Here is a 17,071-nt window from a genome sequence, read left to right as displayed (position 1 = left end):
CTTTCTAAGCAATGGTAAACTTTTGTCACCACAACGGAAGGCCCGCCTCTTCATTCATTCGATTGGACAATGGAAAAAAACGCGAATGACGCCGGGAGCTTTTCCGCTCAGAGTAGCTTTTTTTTCAACTTCAGGTGCTCAGAGCGTTCCTCCAAAAACGCGAGGCACCCGGAGCGCATAAACAGTGCGCAAAACGCTCACTGCCAACAGAAAACAATTCAAAAAAGGTGCCTCTCACTGCAAAAAACGTGTTCTGTCTGATCGGGTCCTAAGACTTCATAACCAGCTTTCCCTTCCAAGACGTTAATCTGCACAAAAATCCTGATAATTGAGCCATCATCTGATGAAATCAAATACACATAAGATAAAGACAATAGCTGTGCTGTGATTTCGGCTATACTTGCATGTAAAATTAGAGAAGCAACATATCTGTTTTAACTGAAAGTGCGTTGCTCCTCTAAGCTGCTTGCTGAACAGAACAGACGCACAGGTGTGTGCGTGCGCTGGGAAAGCAAGACCTTGCGCTCACGCAGCAGTACCGGCGAGTCTCAGAAACTAAATAGGCCTAAGGTTTGGGCAAACCCTAAAGATTTGGCGCTTTTTTGAAAAAAGTCACTGTCTGCAAAGTCGCTAAGATGGCAACACTGTGCATCTCCATTTCTCCAACTACGGGCTAGGCCACTGGTCATACAGAAAATGTGCGCTGCATTAATCGTGTGTTAATAAAATTAGTGCCGTTAAAATGAATTTGTGTTAACGTGTTATTAACGTGTTAATTTTGACAGCCCTAATATATATATATTGTCTAGCTTCCCAATCATGAATACGACTTGAGAGTCCACTCAAGTCCACTTTATGATAATTCCAATAGTATTATTCCAGTAGTGACTAATAGCCAATTAGTTTACTTTACTTTAGTTCATTACATACTATATTTATTTGCTACTAGACACTACTATAATATATACTAATAATTATTGGAACAGTTGCTAAAAAAAGAAAATAAAGAAAGGAAAAGAATAAGGAATATATGTTAAATTGGCTTGCCATAGGTTGGCTCTAGAGGTACACTGACTATGCCCTTCGAAAAGAGGTCACTCACAAACACACTGAATGGACTCTACAAACTTCAGCGCAATGGCTTATTAAAGTGTCATCTGAGCGCGCGCGCAAGACAGAAGTGGGATCGCGCGAAGAAAGAGAGCACCTGTGCGACGTCACTCCGCCCTATTTTACTCAGAACTCCACGAGCGATTTGTACTTCCTCAAACGCCTCAATCACTGAAGCAAGCAGGCGTCTCAGAGAAGAATCTGCTTCTTCCGGAGGAGAGGTAAGAAGTTAGCAGCGCTTCTTTGTTTTCAAGTTAAGTTTTTTTTTTATCTAATATTGCTTGGTCGTGACATAACTTTGGTAATGTTGCGATTTAAAGTGTTTGACTCATTTTCTTTGCTGTATTTCCGATTGATGCGCTGAAGGGATTCGAGCGACGCGCGCGGATGCAGTCTGTGTTTTTAGTGTTTTCAGACTTCAATCCTTCTCCTCCTCATATGACTTTTCTGTTTTCCAAAAAAACCTTAAATATATCTTTAGACTATTTAAAATGATTTGAAAAGGGCGCACTCTCGTGTATGCTGCTGTCTACCGGACCTTGACAGAATTGGTGTTTTCACACTTTGTCTTACTAGACAACACTTCTACGTAATTGAAAAGGCTACAGAGGTTGTGTCTTAAGACCTAGTGACCTACCTAGATAGCACTTGATACATTACAGATGAGTTCGCAGTCAGCTGGTGCTACTAAAAAATAGCTGCAGGCGCTTGTGAAGTGCAAAGTCTAGGTAGTTTGTTACACAGAACTGTTAGCAAAAAAGAAAATATTAATGAATTTTAAAGTTTTGTTCATAGTCCAGAAATAGCCCCAGTTTGTGACATTTAAGGGTCTAAAATATCACTGACACTGTCCTCTAAAACATATCAATAATTATTGATCTAATACACAAAACAGATGGCGCGTGGTTCTAGTTGAGATGACTGTGTGTGTATTGGGGCATGGTGGAAATGGTTATGTCACATTTTACAGTAATTATCTGCTATTTTAGTTGTTGTCGGTGGTTTCTAGACAGATTTCAGTTAATTTCCTTTTAATATTAACTATCCATCACTACACTAGCATGTGACTGACGTGATAACGCTTTGCAATGGAGACACACATCCTGCTGTGGTTGAACAGTTTACACCACACTACTCTTTCATTCTTTTCAAGAGTGTTGATAGTTCCTTCCTGTCCCATACATTAGATGTTGAGTGTATGACTCTGGACATGAGTGATGAAACCTGCTGCTCCTTTTGACATCAGTGTTAACTCAACGATCTGAAAGACCCCAGAATTGTCGTCCAAGAATTATGTATTTCATGCACTTTAAAGCAAATGGTTACAGTGAGTTTGATAGCATATTGATAATTCCATCAGATGGGCTGTAACAGATTTTTAAAAAAATGCTTTATATGTAACTAAATTTCAGTAATGCAGTTGATAAGGTCTTCTGATTGTTATATGGTTGCTAGGGTGTTCTGGGTGGTTGCTTACTGGGCAAGTCAAATTAAGACACTCTGGAGTATTTATTATTTAAATTCCTAATATGCAAATCCAAATATGCAACACACCTCAATCTCCTTAAGTCGAACCATTTGAGATTTCCGTAGCACAAACAGTGCAAGATCAGTTACACTCTTAGTGATAGTTCACACATAAATTAAAACTGTCATCATTTACTCATCCTCAAGTTGTTTCAAATCTCTATTTTTTTTCCCTCTGTGCAACACGGAAGAATGTTGCTTACCATTGTGTTTTGGTTCTCATTGACTTATGTAAAAAGTCAATGGGAACTGAACCTCTTTGGTAGCAACCATCTTCAAAATATCTACTGCAGAAATAAAGAAAATCATACAGGTTTGGGACTACATGACGATGACTAAATGATTTTCATTTCTGGGTGGACCATTCCTGTATAAGTTAGGGCTGCACGATTAATCAAATGCAATTGTCATGTGCATTTTGTTAGTAAAGCCGGTTCTGTAATCAGCAGTAAATCATCATCACGTGCTTTCAGATGGAGCAGCATTTACTACACAGAGCCGTAGTTCACTGACAAGTTACGCAAAAAAATGCGCGATAATGAAATTGAAGAAATCGTTCGCGATAATGACAGCTGTTTGCATAGCTTCTCAGTGAACTACGGCTCTGTGTAGTAAATGCTGCTCCATCTGAAAGCATGTGATAACATTTAATAATATATTTTTACTCAACTCACTTCATAACGTCAGTCGAGTGTTTGAAATAAATCCTTCTATGAGATGATGTGGCTTCTTACACAGAATAAGGCACGCAAAATATTTCATAGTATTTAAGCAGTGATAAAGGCATCGCATTATAAATATACTTTATTTTAATGAAAATTATAATAATAATAATAACTCAGATAAACCATATATTGTCATAATCGTGTGTTTATTAGAACCCGTTGAATCAATAAAAGCAGTTAAATCTTCTGTTTATCCAGCTACCGCTATAGGCATTTCCTGGGTTTCTTCTTCGAGGCGTATTTGGAGTTTCAGCGTGAGAGCGCCCTCTGGCCTTTAGATGGAGATTTACTGCTGATCATAGAACCGTGCTTCACTGAAAGATACGCATGACAATCGCAGCTTCTGTCGAATCGCTATTTCGATTCCATTTCGATTTATCGTGCAGCCCTAGTATAAGTAGTTCTATACTTGGGGTTAGGGATTTGAACAAACCACTAATCCTAAATATGCGCAATAGTACTAGTGATGCTTGCCTAACAAGGCCATGCACACACAAACACACACTTCCTACTCCATTGTAATTGTGTTTTAGCTTCTATTATGGCTAATGAGTACAAACATTCTCTTAGCACTCATTTGAACTTATGTTCACGAAAGCACATGGAGCCTGTTAACCATACCTGCCTACCCAACACCCTTGCTATCTCTCTCCTCCTCTCTATCGCTCTTATTTTCATGCTTATACTAACACAGGTCCACGGGCTCTTCTAGACTTTTTTTGGCTGAATTTGGTTGAACAGGATTCATTATACATGTGTGATCATCCAGAGAGACTCTGACTGAAGTGACCGGGATTGTTTCAAAATCGATTTGTACTGTGCTGCAAGCTTATGTTATTGACACAGACCTCCACACAACTTATTCGCTAGCTCTTACACACACACACACACACACACACACACACACACACACTCACACACACATTTTGGGTTTCCATATTTTATGTGGACATTGGCATAATGGTTTTTATACTGTACAAACTGTATTTTCTATCCCCTTACCCTAAACCTACCCCTCATAGGAAACTTTCTGCATTTTTAGATTTTGAGAAAAAACTTAATTCTGTATGATTTATAAGCTTGTTTCCTCATGGGGACCAAAAAATTTCCCGACAAGGATTTTGGATATTGTCCCCATCTTTGTGGGGACATTTTGTCCCCATAACCTAGGGCAGTGGTCTTCACTATTTTTTTCACGAGAGCCACACTTATAGGACAAAGTTAATAGCAGAGCCACTTTTACTGCAAAGTATGAAAAGTTACATCCAGTCATAAATGGCATGTCTGCTTCTCAATCTGTCATCCCTGAACATACAATATGCAATGCAATACAAAGAGGTTTATTTTTAAAAGTAATTTTTTAAAGTTATTTATTTAAAGTTATTTTCTTCTACATTAGCCCATCAGGTATCAAACCATAAGAGCACATTCGGCGTTAAGAGCTGGAAAGATTGCCAAAACAACTCCGCAGTGAGTCAATGTCATGGACGTAAGGGCAGAGCAAGTTTAAATATCTTTCTAGTCTATATTTTCATCTTGTAATTCCGCTGTTTTGGGTATTTTTAAAATATAAATGATTTATAATAGAGTAGACACTGACTGTTGTTCATGTATTTATGTTCTCATTTCGCGAGACAGCAGACGCTGAAAACACTGCGCACTTCAGTATGTGTGTAGTAAACGAAACCGCGCGTCTGTGCCATTCATTCATAAAGAGACATGCAGGATTCATATTTAAATGGTATTTTTGCAGCTTAATATTTACAGATACCAGTCAATATTGCGATTAGATTTAAGTGTAATGACCTACTTTTGATTTATTCACCCAAACTTTGACAAATTCCGTGACATTCCGCGTTTTACAGTAAATTCAGTTTTTTTTTACTGGATTCCGCAATTCCGTCCGCATTTTCCGCATCGCAGAAATCATAGGGCCATAATTAAAATGGGTTCTATTGTCTTTTGTCGCATCGCACCACGACGCTCGCCCTGCTTGTTTTTAATGTTTTTATTAAATATCTGTATTGATCATATCATCGGATTATTTATTGCCATCTGCCATGCGAGCCACACATTAAAGCTTGACGAGCCACATGAGGCTCGTGAGCCGCGCAATGAGTAACACTGACGTAGGGTATACCTGAACTACACACAAGCAGAGATGTAGGTGCTGCAATGTGTTTGGACGTTTCTGACATGGTTTCAGACATGTTTCAACAAGTGCGTTTCATAATGTATGGTGCGTTTAAAATGTAAGGGGGTCTGAATACTTTCCGTACCCACTGTATGTATGGGTGTGTTCAAATCTCTCTCTCCCTGTCTTTCTTATTCTTATGCACTCTATAGTAATGCAGTCACTGCAACACAACAAACAAGTTTGTTATGAAGTTTCTGTGTTCCAGTCACCGCCTGAGTCATACCATTGGCTTTCAACAGAAGTGGGTGGAGTCTTGATGTTATGCAGGACCGATCAATTTCTGCCCCAGCTATTACCATAACCTATAACCCTCATCTGGGTCATGTTCCAAATGTTCTGATGCACCATAATAAAGCATGATAATGTAATAGAAATAAACACGATAAGTGAAGGGTAATGTTAAAGATGGCCAGGGACGCTTTTTCTACATAGTCCTGTGCTATGAATGAGAATTAAACCAAGGAACCTTTGCATTGAAATATATTTGTATTTAATCTTAGTCATTGGGGTTGTATTTAAAAAGCTTTTTAAAAAAGTACCTCAAAGCAAATATCCCACAAATGATTCAGGGGACCTGTTACCACAACTTAAATAAATGCATGGTTGCAAGTAAAAAATTCTAATTTAATAATTTAATTAAACCTTTTAAGTTGCAAACATTGTTCAGTTGACATAATAATTTTGATCATTAAATTAAGTTAATATTGTGCGTAATTTAATCTCAAATTTCTGTGTTAATTGAATTTCTTTAAAAATTATGTTGTAGTAACTCAATAAAATTCTTGTTAACTTTGGACATTTCTAGTTCCCAGCATGCTTTGCATAGGACTGGATAAGGAGAGTAACCCTGGGTCTCAATGTTCATCCATCCTAAATAGTATGTGAGATTAGAATAAGTGTGTCCCAAAGCATAGTATGTTGAAAAGAGTATGCCAAAAGTCCCCGGATGGTATACTATTTCAGGTCGATTTTTGAAGTGTGGATCCGTGCACACTCTAATGGCTAATATTTCCCACAATCCATTGCGCTTTGGTGAAGGATTCTGTCCAGAACTACAAACATAGTTTGGCGTATGAGCGCGACCGGCGGTTAGGTAGAGAGGCTTAGAAAAAGGGGTTTGAGTTACTAATATTCAACATTTAACCTGGTAAAAAAATATTTATTTAATGTTATCTGTGTTATATTTCATCTGCAACCGCAATGGGAACTTTTATAAACATCCGTTTGGTCGTTAACTTTTCAATGCATCATGCATAAAATATGAGCAGAGTTCTCTGCATGAAAGACCCGCGACTGGCAGATCAATGTGCTGCTACTTTTCTCTCCAATACGGTAGGAAGTTAAATGAAATGCAATGTGGAGGATATTAACTGTGACAAGATGATTGACAGGCCAGTTTACAGTGACGGGGTGCGTGTAACTATGCGATGTGATAGTATGTTCCAAAGCTTGCCTACTCTTCTACTACACACTCAAAAGTGTGTACTTTTTCTTCACCAAAAGAGTACATACTTTAAGGGCGTAGTATAAGGAGGCACATTGAGACTCGGCACAAGTGTTGAAATTAAGTTACATTTAGCATGCTATGATAGCTGTGGGTTTGAATTGAAAAAAATATCATATAAATTGGTTCCAGGCCCACAAATCCATTAGTTGGAGCAAATTACATTTTTTGAGTAATTAACTTAAAAATACTTGTTCATTTCTAATTAAGTTCTTCTAACTCAGTGTAATTTGTTGGTTGAACTTAATTTCATTAGAAGTTGTCATAACTAATTGATGCATAAAATAATTGATGCAAACTGTTTTTATGTTGTTGTTTTTTGAGCTAACATAAATTTTTTTGTGTACTTTAACCAATAACATTTTAGGTTAACCACACTTTTAACTTACACTAAATGTGTCACATAATATGAAATGTAAATATTTGGAAATAGATTTTGATATAGAACATGTAGCTAGGGATGTAACGATTAACCGCGAGCCGGTTGAATATCTATTCAAATATGTGAAGATTCAAATCGGTTGAGATGCCAAACAAATCATGTTACAATTAGAAGTTTATATGAATGTATCTCCGAAGGGAACTTACTATCTTTAGAAAGGTTTACGTGGTGTTTTTTTTTCATCTTGCCTCTGAACAATGCATATTAAAGTAGTATTCATAAGCGCTGCTCTGCTTTGTTTACAGCGGTAACCAAGGAAACACTGTATCATTGCTGTTCTTAAGCGCCACCTGCTGGCAGAGAGTGAATCTGCGTCTCATTCAGCTCGTCTGCTGTTTCGTTCAGATATGTTTTATGTAGTAGTTTCACAAAACTAAAGTCAGACCATTCTGTTTTTGCTTCAAATTTCAAAATTATACAGTCTAATTTAGATTAAAAACTACTCATGCTGCATCATGTATGCTGCATCTTTGTTTGGATCATGAATAAAATCATGGTTGGAAAGAGCACAGACAAAGCCTTAGTTTGTTCATATTAAGAGATTTCTTTTATTTGTGTAACTTACTTGGGGTTTGTTTTAAAATTTCAATTTAGTTTTGTTATATTTCAATTTTGCAAAGAAACGTGCAGCAATAGCCTAATAAAATACACCTTTTCATTTACTCTATAATGTCTTCAATCTCATTTTGTTAAAAATCGTGAGAAAATCAAATTGTGAAATCAAAATCGTGAATCGAATCATGAGTTGAGTGAATCATTACATCCCTATGTAGAACATAACTGTAATCTTCAGAAATCAAAACTTCAACTTCATTCCTAAAACACCTTCTGATGTTCTGATGCCTGCATTAACAAGTCATTGTCTCTTTGGTACATAGAAACTTCCACCCATTCAGTGTGAGGTAATAAGAAGGAAGTATTATACTTCTAATTCTAAACACTGGAAATACTAATGAGAAGAGTTCAATTGTGATGGTGCATAGTACCTGCCAGTTTACATACCTTTTTGAAGAATCACCGTGTTAGAAACTGCAGCTCAAGTATTTTTATTTCACGGTCACTGGTCATGTCAGTCTGATCATTTCAGCAAGACTAAACAATTTCCTCTGCAGGTACATGCGCTAGCATGAACGCAGTATAGGTTCCCATTTATGACTAAATATAATTATGATAAAATGACCTTATTAGTTCTAAACTGAAAATAAAGCATTTTAAATGTTTTCTTTATTGCTATATGCAGTAATGCTGATGTTTTTCTGCTTTACTCAACATATCACATAACACATCAGTAAAGTCATAAGAATTTTGCTTGTCTATCTTTTTTTAGGTTGTGTCTGAGGGGTTGCCATGGCCCCTTTCCTGAGGATTACGTTTAATGCCTATGATCTTGGCACATTCTCGCCAATGGCTGAGGCACCATTCTGTGCCGTCAAAATGAAAGAAGCTCTCAGCACTGGTGAGTAAATGTGTGTGTGTGTGATGGGTTTCAAGTGCATGGCTATGTTTGGAATGCCATACTGCCATGCTTCTTGTGCTGTTTTTGCAGTATACTGTATGTACACGGAACAACATGCAAATCCTCCATCTGCATAGAACTGGATTACGTGCTTCATTTTGCCAAATGAATAGTTTAGAATGGAGTACACTGCACAGAGTTTTGTTTCCCACAGTGTAGTGCACCTTTACTTGACCTTAATTTCAATGTGACTAAAAGCATTATCATTTGTCACGTTTAATATAATTTTTCTAGCTGATTAATGTATCAAAGCTGGCAAGACTTAACTTGGTTAAATCAAAAATATCCCCCTTTCCTTTTAAGAACGAGGAAAAACATTGATCCAGAAGAAGCCCACCATGTATCCTGCTTGGCGATCCACATTTGATGCACATATTTATGAGGGACGTGTCATACAAATCCTACTCATGAGAACCGCAGAGGAACCTTTAGCAGAAGTTACTGTAGGTTTGTCTGTGTTGGCAGAAAGATGCAAGAAGGCAAATGGACGTGCAGAGTTTTGGGTATGTGATGACATGGTTAAGTGTGTACATTTGTATGAGTGTCAGTATTTGCACTTTTACAGGTAATGTTATAGTCTTGCTTCATTTTCAGGTTGATTTGCAGCCTTCAGGGAAGGTTATGATGTCTGTACAGTTCTTTATGGAAGATTCAGATGCAGGTAAGACTCGATCATACTCTCACTTAAACACTCTTTCTCTCTTACCGTACAGTGATTTAATGTTCACAGGAAGGGTTTTTCCAAAACAGAGCTAAAAAACTCATTAACTTTAGACTGGATTGCCACTCTCATAAAAATGTAATTTCCATAAAAACTGGTAGATTTAAAGACAGTTATTCATATTATGCTCAACCAGTTTAGTACATCCACCCTAAGTTAGTGTGTCAATTATGGGACACCTCCCATAATTTTGACCTCAGTGCCACCCTTGAGCTCCTTCTCAATAGACATTTCAACCCCTGCTTGAATCTAACCTATTGCCATTAGCAGTGGGAGGGGTCATTCTTATCTGATCATATGTATGGGTGTGTGTGAATCCATTTGGACTCTCTTTAAAGTTCTGTGCACAGGAATGTCTCCTTTGAACATGTCAGAACAGCTTGTCCCTGCATTACACTGTCAAACATTCTGTCTATCTCTTCTTTTCCATTTCATTGTTTTTAGAATACAAAATGTTCAACTGCAGATTTGCAAAATGATGTGTAAAATTAGATTAATATTCAAAAGTTTGGGGATGGAAAGGTGTATTTTTTTTAAAGGGGTCATATGATGCGATTTCAATTTTTCCTTTCTCTTTGGAGTGTTACAAGCTCTTGGTGCATAAAGACGATCTGTAAAGTTGCAAAGACTAAAGTCACAAATCCGAAGAGATATTCTTTATAAAAGTTAAGTCAACCACGCCTACCTAAAACGGCTCGTTCTAACACGCCCCCACATGTATACGTCACGATGTGGGAAGATTTGCATAACGCCGCCCAAATGTTCACGCAAAGAAAGAAGGTGTAACTTTGATTCTCGCTGTAGTATTGTTGCTGCTGCCATGTTGTGAAGACGCTGTGTTTCGTTGTGAAAGCGAAACTACTTTGTTTGGTCTTCCAAAAGAGGACGATATCCGCTTCGTCATGCCTAGAGCTGATCCATGCTGGTCACTGAGGAAATACATCAACTTCATGCTGTGGATCGCCGGATCTGCTTTCACCATGGATGGAGCGTAGAGTCCAGCCCGGGGTCGTCACATGTGGTTGCCGCAAGCCCGCCCGCCACTCCTTCGTCGAATCCGCCGGCCGCCGCTCACTCAAGGCCGCCGTGTGTGACGCTGTGTGTTTCGTTGTGAAAGCGAAACTACTTTGTTTGGCCTTCCAAAAGAGGACACGACTAGAAATCAGTGGTTAAGTTGTATTTACAACACTGTTCCAGAACACTTCAACCCAAATATTCAGATGTGTGCAGCACATTTTATGGAGGACTGTTTCCTGATCCTGGTAGAGTAGACTACAACGCCGGCTGTTCTGACTCACAGACTGTAAGTACGTTTTTTATATATAAAGAATTTGCCACTGACTATTCAAACGCGAGTTTTGAGCAGTGTAGAGTAACGCTTGTTGTTTGTCATTTCTCCGATCACAAATGCAGACATGGTTTTATGTTTAAGCGGTGCGATGCAAGACAGTATAAGTCATTATAATCCGTAATTATGTCCCCACTGGATGCAACAAATGCCTCATTTATAAGGGGGTTTTAATGTTTTTGTCTCGTCACTCCGGCCGGACACAACATCAATGTGTTTTTTTTTTTTGTGTTAGCACATGTTTTTTGAACCTTAAACCGCATAAACACATTTCATTACACCAAATACACAAAATAATGTTCTTTTTAGCAACATCATATGACCCCTTTAAAGAAAGTCTCATGCTCACCATGCTCACCAAGCCTGCATTTATTTGATAAAAATTTAGTAAAAACAGTAATATTGTGAAATATTATTATTACAATTTAAATTAACTGTTAACAACTATTTGAATATATTTTAAAATGCAATTTATTCATGTGACAGCAAAGCTTCAGTGTCATATGGTCCTTCAGAAATCATTCTAATATGCTGATTTGTTTCTAAAGTAAAATTTTTCTTTTACTTTCACAGTTTTAAACCGTTGAACTGCTTAATATTTTTGCAGAAATATATTTTTTTTCAGGATTTTTAAAAGAACAGCATTTATTTGATATTCAAATATTTGTAACAATGTAAAAGTCTTTACTTCCACTTTTGATTTAATGCATACTTGCTGAATAAAATAATTCCTTTTAAAAAATCTTACTGGCCCCAAACATTTGAACAGTAGTGTATTTTCAGTGCTAGCTTATTTGTGGGTTGATTGAACAACTAGTCAGTTAATCAGACTTAAAGAAGCCCTGTACAGTATATTTAGGCTGGTTGTGGATTCTCTTGAGCCAATTCAGGTGTGTTTTTTTGGGGACGTTTACATGAGATGCTTGTTCAAAACAGCTAGACAAAATGTAATGCAGTGGAACAAAATGTAGGCGATTTAAAAGTTGGTCAAAAAATTAATCAAGAAATAAAAAATGCATAACATTTACTATATGTATATAAAATTATTATTAATTAAATTATAATTCATTGTTTTCAGGACATAAAGATTTAATTTAATCACTGTCAAAAAGTTTCCTGTTATCAACTTGATTCTTCTTCCATCCTGTTTTGTTTTTTCTCTTTATCTCTCAGACTGTCGTCAGTCAGTAGTGTCGGAAGAGGAGGCACCAACTCTCAATCGCCGTCGAGGAGCAATTAAACAGGCAAAGATTCACTTCATCAAAAACCATGAGTTCATTGCCACCTTCTTCAGACAGCCCACCTTCTGCTCTGTCTGCAGAGATTTTGTTTGGTCAGTCCTGATTGTTCAGTTATAAGATGTAAGAACTTCATAACTCAGACGTACTTATAATTTTGTCTTTTGCTGCCCAGGGGTCTTAACAAGCAAGGTTACAAGTGTAGACGTAAGTATATTTTGCTGTTGTTATCCTAAATACTTCTCCGGATATGTCCGCAGTTTGTTTTAGTAGGAATGTGCCCTAAATGGGGGAATACATGAATAGATTCCTTCCCATTGTTCAATGTTTAACTTGTATGAATGTTTTAAATGTTTTATTCGGAATATAGTAACACTGTGAAAACACATCCTGTCCCAATGCCTGAACCCCGCTTAAAAATGATTTTTTTTTTATCTTCTTCACCACCAGAATGCAATGCTGCCATCCACAAGAAGTGTATTGATAAAATTATTGGAAGGTGCACGGGCACTGCAGCCAATAGTCGAGACACTATGGTATGTTTTGTATTAAATTATTTTTTTATTTAATTTTATTGTGCCATGATTATTTAAAGTTTTTGTGTGCCTACAGTTTCAGAAGGAACGTTTTAAGATTGACATGCCACATCGCTTTAAGACCTACAACTACATGAGCCCCACCTTTTGTGACCATTGCGGTAGTCTGCTGTGGGGCCTTGTCAAACAGGGCCTCAAATGTGAGGGTGTGTATGTATTGAAAAGGCCCCAAATTAACTGCTAACCATTATTTGTTTACATTGTGGTTTCAAACATTTTAATATTTAGAAATACTTAAAATTACCAGCCCACTAGTCAGTAACTTTATAAATTGGCTAGTTATAATTACTTGGAAAAAAAGGCACTTTTTGTTATTTGGCGCTAGTCCTAATCTTGGACCCTGATTATATGTTTGCAATCGTCTCTTCTCTTTCAGACTGCTCCATGAATGTCCATCATAAGTGCCAGACTAAAGTGGCCAACCTGTGTGGCATCAACCAGAAACTACTGGCAGAGGCTCTTACCCAAGTCTCAAGTGTAAATATTAATGTTTGCACAAGGTTGCACAAAGTTATGAGGCACTTAATGTACTCTATTTCAACACATTAATGCTGTTATTTTTTTGAAGTTGTGTATGTTTTTGTTGTCACAGAAATCCACCAAGCGACCTGAAAGCAACTCACAGGATCTTGGCGTTTACCAGGATTTTAATAAAAGTCCTGATGTTAATGGTAAGTATGATTGATGGTAACTAATTGTGAGAATTAAAAATATGATTCTGATTTGACAGCAATTTTTATATTGTAGATGGGGCTCCTTATGGTCATCTGTGGGAGGGTTCGAGTCCTCATCCCCCCTCTCGAATCACCCACCAAACACGTATCACTACTGAGCTTTTCATTTTCCATAAAGTCCTGGGTAAGGGAAGCTTTGGCAAGGTAACAAACAACTTCTCTCTCCCTCAAACACACATTCATATACACTTGTGCTCAGGGTCACACACACATTCATCATCTTCCTGTTGTCAGGTGCTGTTGGCTGAACTAAAGGGCACTGGTGAATGGTTTGCAGTGAAGGCATTGAAGAAAGATGTAGTGTTGATGGATGATGATGTAGAGTGCACCATGGTAGAAAAACGAGTGCTGGCTCTCGCCTGGGAAAATCCGTTTCTTACACACATCTACTCCACTTTTCAGACCAAGGTACACCACAGACATTTACACAAAATAGTAACACACACAGTTGTATGTATGCAATTGTCCCTGTCACATTTATTAAATTATCATTGAGCCATTTAAAAAATGTAATTCTGTTTTTCAATATACTTCAAACATTCTCATTCAAATAAGGCCCTTTTATACTAGACAGATCAAGAAATGTGTTTATTATTATTATTATTATCAAGACAGAATGGATGTAGTTTCAAAGCTAAACACAACTACATGTTGATCTTAGCTCAATAAAATAGGACAGAACATTAATATGAGATTTACCAAGAAAGTATCAGAGTTGTGGCCCAGTGGTCTATGCTCATGATGTATGTAGGTGACCTGAATTAAATTCCTGTCTCATGTGAAGTGACGTGTGACCCATACTCGGAATTTGTGCTCTGCATTTAACCCATCCAAGTGCACACACACACAGTAGTGAACACACACACACACACCCGGAGCAGTGGGCAGCCATATTGCTGCAGCGCCCGGGGATCAGTTGGGGTTTCTTTGCTTTGCTCAAGGGTCTCCCCTCAGTCGTGGTATTGAGGGTGGAAAAGAGAGCTGGTTATTCACTCCCCCCATTGGATGTCTAAATCTTAGCAACAGTGCCAAACAATATGTTAATGGAGAATGTCATTAACGGTTATTAATTGTTAGCATTAAAAATCACATTAATTTGTTTATCTTTAACAGGAGCACTTATTCTTTGTGATGGAGTATCTGAATGGAGGAGACTTGATGTTTCATATACAGGAAAATGGGCGTTTTGATCTGTACAGAGCCACGTATGTCACACATACGCATATAAAATAGTTTCAATAATATAAAAATATAGTTGAACCCTTGATTTAATGGGCATATGTGGCATATAAATGGCACCAAAGTAATTGTTCTGAATGGAATTCTTCTGCCAGGTTCTATGCAGCCGAAATAGTGTGTGGCCTGCAGTTTCTCCATTCCAAAGGCATTATTTACAGGTACACAACTGTTTCACCATTGTTTTGTTGTATTTGTTAATTACTCCACTCAGAATTCTATAAATAGGCTTTCTGGATTATTTCCACTGTTGCTCTCTCCTTTTGCCAGGGATCTCAAGCTGGATAATGTGATGTTAGATGGAGAAGGCCATATAAAAATAGCTGATTTTGGAATGTGTAAGGAGAATGTGTTTGGGGACAATCGGGCCACAACCTTCTGTGGAACTCCAGATTATATCGCTCCTGAGGTATGAAACACATTTTGATGTTGGTTCACTCTCACGCCATAATGTCCTGGTATTGACCCGATGTGTTTGTGTGTGGGAAATCACAGATTCTGTTGGGTCAGCAGTACTCATTCTCAGTAGACTGGTGGTCGTTGGGCGTGTTGGTGTATGAGATGCTGATTGGTCAGTCTCCTTTCCATGGTGACGATGAGGATGAGCTGTTTGAATCGATCCGAATGGACACACCTCATTATCCCCGCTGGATCACAGTGGATACTAGAGACATGCTAGAAAGGGTACACATGCACAAATACACATTTAAAAACACAACACAAATGAAATGTCTACAATTACACTTTATATGTATATATATATATATGTGTGTATATATATATTTATTTTATTTTTTTTGTTTGTTACATCTGTACACAGCTGTTTGAGCGTGACCCATCACGCCGTTTAGGGATTGTTGGTAATATACGAGGCCACCTATTCTTCAAGACTGTCAACTGGTCTGCTTTAGAAAGGAGAGAAGTTGAGCCCCCCTTCAAACCAAAAGTGGTATGTTTTCCCTCTCGCATCTTATCTTCTTTTTTGTCTTTGTTTCCTCATTATTTTTTTATTTTTTTAATTTTATTTTTAATTGCAGAAAGCTCCAAATGACTGCAGTAACTTTGACCGGGAGTTTTTGAGTGAGAAACCCCGTCTTTCGCACTGCGAGAAAGGCCTGATTGATTCCATGGACCAGAGCGCGTTTGCTGGGTTCTCATTCATTAACCCAAGAATGGAGCATCTTCTACAAAAGTGACACACTTACAATGTAGTCAAAAAGAAAAAGATCTATTATGTTCATGTGATTGTAGTATTGAGCCAGTTTATTGCTCCAACCAAACCAACCATGTGCACTCTCCCAGCTCTTCCTTTAAAAGGACTGAACTCTAACCTAAGACACGACAGGCCCTTTGTAACCTAACATATATTTTGAGCCTCCTAATGGTGCATCAGTGAGATTGCAGATTTAGGGTCCCCCAATCTCAATGCAATTTTTGACTTGTCCTCTCAAAATTAGGGTGTCTAAAAATAACTTTGCTGGGTTAGTACAAACTTGATAGTTGAATGCAGGGAGTGTGCTGTTAGTTTTGTTTGGGAAAAGAGCAATTCAAAGAAGTGTACAAAAACAAATTAGGTAAGATATTATATACAAGTATTGTTTAAATCAATATTTGCATGCTACAGTCATGGATCATGTTGTGCATTTCTGCTGTGAAGTGGGTAATTATATTTGAACAAAGCATTGACCTGAATTTGTGTTGAATGTGTGCTTTGTAAGTGTTGTATATATTGTATTTTAAATAGTTTGAAAACAATGTGTATATCTGGTACAGAAACATAGCTATCTTTAGCTCAGAGAGTCATCTGTTTGTGTGTGTTTTAGTGTGTATATTGTTGCATTTTAAGGTGTTTTAATAAAATGTACTTAAGAGTCCACATGATCAATGAGAAACTTCACATGGTCCAATAAACATTTTGATGGTGAAAAAAAACTGACTTGGACTGAGATTTATTTTTACTGTCAGATTTAGTTTTTAGAATGTCACTGGCCTTTTAGGTTTGTAGTAATATTTATACACCTAAGGGGGGGAATCATGTCAGTATAATAATTTTAGTGAAAAGATTAACTGAAAAAAAAATGATTTCTGACCTTTTGGATAGAGGTTCACATGTCACACATTTGCTTATTCGATTAGTGATCTGGAAATGGGTTTCTTTGTTTTAAATATTCCAAGAT

General features: G+C 37.5%; 1 protein-coding gene across 2 annotated transcripts; it reads left to right on the top strand.

Annotated features, from left to right (window-relative positions):
- The first annotated feature begins 1,115 nt into the window (after positions 1-1,115).
- prkcda (protein kinase C, delta a) lies at positions 1,116-16,812 on the top strand. Of its 2 annotated transcripts, none has more exons than XM_016268593.1 (18): positions 1,116-1,331; positions 8,833-8,961; positions 9,325-9,524; positions 9,616-9,682; positions 12,264-12,423; positions 12,504-12,535; positions 12,779-12,864; positions 12,941-13,064; positions 13,301-13,401; positions 13,517-13,595; positions 13,672-13,802; positions 13,893-14,066; positions 14,772-14,863; positions 14,993-15,055; positions 15,165-15,303; positions 15,390-15,578; positions 15,715-15,843; positions 15,932-16,812. In XM_016268593.1, exons 2-18 carry the CDS (start codon positions 8,853-8,855, stop codon positions 16,088-16,090), a joined length of 2,034 nt encoding a protein of 677 aa, XP_016124079.1. In that variant the 5' UTR covers positions 1,116-1,331; positions 8,833-8,852; the 3' UTR covers positions 16,091-16,812. The 2 variants fall into 2 exon arrangements, with proteins under 2 accessions (XP_016124079.1, XP_016124078.1); XM_016268592.1 differs by having other exon boundaries at positions 12,941-13,070.
- The last annotated feature ends 259 nt before the right edge of the window (positions 16,813-17,071 follow it).

Source organism: Sinocyclocheilus grahami, unplaced genomic scaffold (genome assembly GCF_001515645.1).
Source record: "Sinocyclocheilus grahami isolate Dianchi unplaced genomic scaffold, SAMN03320097.WGS_v1.1 scaffold47.1, whole genome shotgun sequence".
Classification (NCBI taxonomy): domain Eukaryota; kingdom Metazoa; phylum Chordata; class Actinopteri; order Cypriniformes; family Cyprinidae; genus Sinocyclocheilus; species Sinocyclocheilus grahami.
Note: the sequence above shows the minus strand (reverse complement) of the source record. Positions and strands in the feature narration are given on the sequence as shown.